At 65.6% G+C, this 6824-nt stretch overlaps 1 protein-coding gene across 1 annotated transcript in view; it reads right to left on the reverse strand.

Annotated features, from left to right (window-relative positions):
• Positions 1 to 2905: 2905 nt before the first annotated feature.
• Positions 2906 to 6824, reverse strand: part of LOC140405376 (dynactin subunit 2-like) — a 56712-nt gene continuing 52793 nt past the window's right edge. Inside the window, 1 exon segment of the mRNA XM_072493702.1 lies at positions 2906 to 3443. Coding sequence (XP_072349803.1) covers positions 3357 to 3443 — 87 coding nt within the window. The 3' untranslated portion in view covers positions 2906 to 3356.

The raw sequence follows: 6824 nt of genomic DNA on the forward strand, positions 1-6824 counted from the left end.
GAGAACTTTCCCAGAACCCGCGGCGAATATTGATGCGTTTGGGAATGTCCTGGGCGCCTCTACACTGTCCCCATCAAACACTCCCAGGACAGGTACAGCACGGGGTTAGATACAAAGTAAAGCTCCCTCTACACTGTCCCCATCAAACACTCCCAGGACAGGTACAGCACGGGGTTAGATACAGAGTAAAGCTCCCTCTACACTGTCCCCATCAAACACTCCCAGGACAGGTACAGCACGGGGTTAGATACAGAGTAAAGCTCCCTCTACACTGTCCCCATCAAACACTCCCAGGACAGGTACAGCACGGGGTTAGATACAGAGTAAAGCTCCCTCTACACTGTCCCCATCAAACACTCCCAGGACAGGTACAGCACGGGGTTAGATACAGAGTAAAGCTCCCTCTACACTGTCCCCATCAAACACTCCCAGGACAGGTACAGCACGGGGTTAGATACAGAGTAAAGCTCCCTCTACACTGTCCCCATCAAACACTCCCAGGACAGGTACAGCACGGGGTTGGATACAGAGTAAAGCTCTCTCTACACTGTCCCCATCAAACACTCCCGGGACAGGTACAGCACGGGGTTAGATACAGAGTAAAGCTCCCTTTACACTGTCCCCATCAAACACTCCCAGGACAGGTACAGCACGGGGTTGGATACAGAGTAAAGCTCTCTCTACACTGTTCCCATCAAACACTCCCAGGACAGGTACAGCACGGGGTTGGATACAGAGTAAAGCTCCCTCTACACTGTCCCCATCAAACACTCCCGGGACAGGTACAGCACGGGGATAGACAGAGTAAAGCTCCCTCTACACTGTCCCCATCAAACACTCCCAGGACAGGTACAGCACGGGGTTAGATACAGAGTAAAGCTCCCTCTACACTGTCCCCATCAAACACTCCCAGGACAGGTACAGCACGGGGTTAGATACAGAGTAAAGCTCTCTCTACACTGTCCCCCATCAAACACTCCCAGGACAGGTACAGCACGGGGTTAGATACAGAGTAAAGCTCCCTCTACATTGTCCCCATCAAACACTCCCAGGACAGGGACAGCACGGGGTTAGATACAGAGTAAAGCTCCCTCTACACTGTCCCCATCAAACACTCCCAGGACAGGGACAGCACGGGGTTAGATACAGAGTAAAGCTCCCTCTACACTGTCCCCATCAAACACTCCCAGGACAGGGACAGCACGGGGTTAGATACAGAGTAAAGCTCCCTCTACACTGTCCCCATCAAACACTCCCAGGACAGGTACAGCACGGGGTTAGATACAGAGTAAAGCTCCCTCTACACTGTCCCCATCAAACACTCCCAGGACAGGGACAGCACGGGGTTAGATACAGAGTAAAGCTCCATCGACACTGTCCCCATCAAACACTCCCAGGACAGGTACAGCACGGGGTTAGATACAGAGTAAAGCTCCCTCTACACTGTCCCCATCAAACACTCCCAAGAAAGGTACAGCACAGGGTTAGATACAGAGTAAAGCTCCCTCTACACTGTCCCCATCAAACACTCCCAGGACAGATACAGCACGGTGTTAGATACGGAGTAAAGCTCCCTCTACACTGTCCCCATCAAACACTCCCGGGACAGGTACAGCACGGGGTTAGATACAGGGTAAAGCTCCCTCTACACTGTTCCCATCAAACACTCCCGGGACAGGTACAGCACGGGGTTAGATACAGAGTAAAGCTCCCTCTACACTGTCCCCATCAAACACTCCCGGGACAGGTACAGCACGGGGTTAGATACAGAGTAAAGCTCCCTCTACACTGTCCCCATCAAACACTCCCAGGACAGGTACAGCACGGCGTTAGATACAGAGTAAAGCTCCCTCTACACTGTCCCCATCAAACACTCCCAGGACAGGTACAGCACGGGGTTAGATACAGAGTAAAGCTCCCTCTACACTGTCGCCATCAAACACTCCCAGGACAGGTACAGCACGGGGTGAGATACAGAGTAAAGCTCCCTCTACACTGTCCCCATCAAACACTCCCAGGACAGGGACAGCACGGGGTGAGATACAGAGTAAAGCTCCCTCTACACTGTCCCCATCAAACACTCCCAGGACAGGTACAGCACGGGGTGAGATACAGAGTAAAGCTCCCTCTACACTGTCCCCATCAAACACTCCCAGGACAGGTACAGCGCGGGGTTAGATACAGAGTAAAGCTCCCTCTACACTGTCCCCATCAAACACTCCCAGGACAGGTACAGCACGGGGTTAGATACAGAGTAAAGCTCCCTCTACACTGTCGCCATCAAACACTCCCAGGACAGGTACAGCACGGGGTTAGATACAGAGTAAAGCTCCCTCTACACTGTCGCCATCAAACACTCCCAGGACAGGTACAGCACGGGGTGAGATACAGAGTAAAGCTCCCTCTACACTGTCCCCATCAAACACTCCCAGGACAGGGACAGCACGGGGTTAGATACAGAGTAAAGCTCCCTCTACACTGTCCCCATCAAACACTCCCAGGACAGGTACAGCACGGGGTGAGATACAGAGTAAAGCTCCCTCTACACTGTCCCATCAAACACTCCCAGGACAGGTACAGCGCGGGGTTAGATACAGAGTAAAGCTCCCTCTACACTGTCCCCATCAAACACTCCCAGGACAGGTACAGCACGGGGTTAGATACAGAGTAAAGCTCCCTCTACACTGTCACCATCAAACACTCCCAGGACAGGTACAGCACGGGGTTAGATACAGTGTAAAGCTCCCTCTACACTGTCCCCATCAAACACTCCCAGGACAGGTACAGCACGGGGTTAGATACAGAGTAAAGCTCCCTCTACACTGTCCCCATCAAACACTCCCAGGACAGGGACAGACCGTCAGAACACGAAGCGCGGAAGAGTCAAGGACAAGCGAGAGGCCGATTCTGGCAAAGGATCCTTTTTATTTTCACCTGGTCACAAGCATGTTTGGGAGGGAGTGGGGGAGACGTGGAGTGACGGGGCCTGTAATTACCCCGGGGGGGGGGGGGGTGGGACAGGCCACGTGAGCTCCCCTCAACTCGCTCCTCCTTCTCCTGGTCGAATAGACGGCGGCGGGGGGGGGGGGGGGTAAACGCACTGGATGTAGATCATCACGATAATTAAATAGAGGTGTGCGGGAGCGGAGGAGGCGTCTGCACCCTCTCTCCACCACCCCCCCCCCTTTCCCGGACTTGCTGAGGAGCCGCTGGGGCAGGGAGGGAGGGTACACCGAGCGTGGGTGGGCTGCACCCTCTCCAGAGGCGGGGTGGGAGGGGGCCCCTGTTCCGGGGGGGGGGGTCGCTGGCCGGTGGCATGCAGTTTCGGCTGGGGGGGGGGGGGGGGATAGAGGGTCTCAAGCTGCCAGTTTGTTGATTCGAGCGTCCAGGTTGACGAAGTTGTCGTGGACCGCCACCAAGTTGTCCCTCATGGTCTTCTGCACCTGCGGGGGGGGGGGGACACACGAAGATTAGCAGAGTCGGCATCAACGAGGAAACACGACCCCTCCCCTCGCGCTCGGCCTCCCTCCCCCGACTACATTCCTCCCATAACCCCGGGGGGAGGGCGGGGTCGGAGCGGGGAGGGCGGGGGTCGGAGCAGGCGGGGTCGGAGCGGGGAGGGCGGGGTCGGAGCGGGGAGGGTGGGGTCGGAGAGGGGAGAGCGGGGTCGGAGCGGGGAGGGCGGGGGTCGGAGCGGGGAGGGCGGGGTCGGAGAGGGGAGGGCGGGGTCGGAGAGGGGAGGGCGGGGTCGGAGAGGGGAGGGCGGGGGTGGAGAGGGGAGGGCGGGGTTGGAGAGGGGAGGGCGGGGTTGGAGAGGGGAGGGGAGGGCGGGGTTGGAGAGGGGAGGGGAGGGCGGGGTTGGAGCGGGGGGGTGGGGTTGGAGAGGGGATGGCGGGTTTGGAGAGGGGAGGGTGGGGTTGGAGAGGGGAGGGCGGGGAGGGTGGGGTTGGAGAGGGGAGGGCGGGGTTGGAGAGGGGAGGGCGGGGTTGGAGAGGGGAGGGCGGGGTCGGAGAGGGGAGGGCGGGGTCGGAGAGGGGAGGGCGGGGTTGGAGAGGGGAGGGTGGGGTCGGAGAGGGGAGGGCGGGGTTGGAGAGGGGAGGGCGGGGTCGGAGAGGGGAGGGCGGGGTCGGAGAGGGGAGGGCGGGGTTGGAGAGGGGAGGGCGGGGTCGGAGCGGGGAGGGCGGGGTCGGAGAGGGGAGGGCGGGGTTGGAGAGGGGAGGGCGGGGTTGGAGAGGGGAGGGCGGGGTCGGAGAGGGGAGGGCGGGGTCGGAGAGGGGAGGGCGGGGTCGGAGAGGGGAGGGCGGGGTCGGAGAGGGGAGGGCGGGGTTGGAGAGGGGAGGGTGGGGTCGGAGCGGGGAGGGTGGGGTTGGAGAGGGAGGGCGGGGTCGGAGAGGGGAGGGCGGGGTCGGAGAGGGGAGGGCGGGGGTCGGAGAGGGGAGGGCGGGGTCGGAGAGGGGAGGGCGGGGTCGGAGAGGGGGAGGGCGGGGTCGGAGCGGGGAGGGTGGGGTCGGAGAGGGGAGGGCGGGGTTGGAGAGGGGAGGGCGGGGTTGGAGAGGGGAGGGCGGGGTCGGAGAGGGGAGGGCGGGGTCGGAGAGGGGAGGGCGGGGTCGGAGAGGGGAGGGCGGGGTTGGAGAGGGGAGGGTGGGGTCGGAGAGGGGAGGGCGGGGTTGGAGAGGGGAGGGCGGGGTCGGAGAGGGGAGGGCGGGGTCGGAGAGGGGAGGGCGGGGTTGGAGAGGGGAGGGCGGGGTCGGAGCGGGGAGGGCGGGGTCGGAGAGGGGAGGGCGGGGTTGGAGAGGGGAGGGCGGGGTTGGAGAGGGGAGGGTGGGGTCGGAGAGGGGAGGGTGGGGTCGGAGCGGGGAGGGTGGGGTCGGAGAGGGGAGGGTGGGGTCGGAGAGGGGAGGGCGGGGTCGGAGAGGGGAGGGCGGGGTCGGAGCGGGGAGGGCGGGGTCGGAGAGGGGAGGGCGGGGTTGGAGAGGGGAGGGGGGGTCGGAGAGGGGAGGGCAGGGTTGGAGAGGGGAGGGCGGGGTTGGAGAGGGGAGGGATGGGTCGGAGCGGGGAGGGTGGGGTCGGAGAGGGGAGGGTGGGGTCGGAGCGGGGAGGGCGGGGTCGGAGAGGGGAGGGCGGGGTCGGAGAGGGGAGGGCGGGGTCGGAGAGGGGAGGGCGGGGTCGGAGAGGGGAGGGTGGGGTCGGAGCGGGGAGGGCGGGGTCGGAGAGGGGAGGGCGGGGTCGGAGAGGGGAGGGCGGGGTCGGAGAGGGGAGGGCGGGGTCGGAGAGGGGAGGGCGGGGTCGGAGAGGGGAGGGCGGGGTCGGAGAGGGAGGGCGGGGTCGGAGAGGGGAGGGCGGGGTTGGAGAGGGGAGGGCGGGGGTGGAGAGGGGAGGGCGGGGGTTGGAGCGGGGAGGGCGGGGTTGGAGCGGGGAGGGCGGGGTTGGAGAGGGGAGGGCGGGGTTGGAGAGGGGAGGGCGGGGTCGGAGCGGGGAGGGTGGGGTCGGAGCGGGGAGGGTGGGGTCGGAGCGGGGAGGGTGGGGTTGGAGAGGGGAGGGCGGGGTCGGAGAGGGGAGGGCGGGGTCGGAGAGGGGAGGGTGGGGTCGGAGAGGGGAGGGCGGGGTTGGAGAGGGGAGGGTGGGGTCGGAGAGGGGAGGGCGGGGTTGGAGAGGGGAGGGTGGGGTTGGAGAGGGGAGGGCGGGGTCGGAGAGGGGAGGGTGGGGTCGGAGAGGGGAGGGCGGGGTCGGAGAGGGGAGGGCGGGGTCGGAGAGGGGAGGGTGGGGTCGGAGAGGGGAGGGCGGGGTTGGAGAGGGGGAGGGCGGGTTTGGAGAGGGGAGGGTGGGGTCGGAGAGGGGAGGGCGGGGTTGGAGAGGGGAGGGTGGGGTCGGAGAGGGGAGGGCGGGGTTGGAGAGGGGAGGGCGGGGTTGGAGCGGGGAGGGCGGGGTTGGAGAGGGGAGGGCGGGGTCGGAGAGGGGAGGGTGGGGTTGGAGAGGGGAGGGTGGGGTTGGAGAGGGGAGGGCGGGGTTGGAGAGGGGAGGGCGGGGTTGGAGAGGGGAGGGTGGGGTCGGAGAGGGGAGGGCGGGGTTGGAGAGGGGAGGGTGGGGTTGGAGAGGGGAGGGTGGGGTTGGAGAGGGGAGGGTGGGGTCGGAGAGGGGAGGGTGGGGTTGGAGAGGGGAGGGTGGGGTTGGAGAGGGGAGGGCGGGGTTGGAGAGGGGAGGGCGGGGTTGGAGAGGGGAGGGGAGGGCGGGGTTGGAGAGGGGAGGGGAGGGCGGGGTTGGAGCGGGGGGGTGGGGTTGGAGAGGGGATGGCGGGTTTGGAGAGGGGAGGGTGGGGTTGGAGAGGGGAGGGCGGGGAGGGTGGGGTTGGAGAGGGGAGGGCGGGGTTGGAGAGGGGAGGGCGGGGTTGGAGAGGGAGGGCGGGGTCGGAGAGGGGAGGGCGGGGTCGGAGAGGGGGAGGGCGGGGTCGGAGAGGGGAGGGCGGGGTCGGAGAGGGGAGGGCGGGGTTGGAGAGGGGAGGGCGGGGTCGGAGCGGGGAGGGCGGGGTCGGAGAGGGGAGGGCGGGGTTGGAGAGGGGAGGGCGGGGTTGGAGAGGGGAGGGCGGGGTCGGAGAGGGGAGGGCGGGGTCGGAGAGGGGAGGGCGGGGTCGGAGAGGGGAGGGCGGGGTCGGAGAGGGGAGGGCGGGGTTGGAGAGGGGAGGGCGGGGGTGGAGAGGGAGGGCGGGGTCGGAGCGGGGGGGTGGGGTTGGAGAGGGGATGGCGGGTTTGGAGAGGGGAGGGTGGGGTTGGAGAGGGGAGGGCGGGTGGGGTTGGAGAGGGGAGGGCGGGGTTGGAGAGGGGAGGGTG

This window comes from Scyliorhinus torazame, chromosome X (assembly GCF_047496885.1).
Source record: "Scyliorhinus torazame isolate Kashiwa2021f chromosome X, sScyTor2.1, whole genome shotgun sequence".
Classification (NCBI taxonomy): Eukaryota; Metazoa; Chordata; class Chondrichthyes; order Carcharhiniformes; family Scyliorhinidae; genus Scyliorhinus; species Scyliorhinus torazame.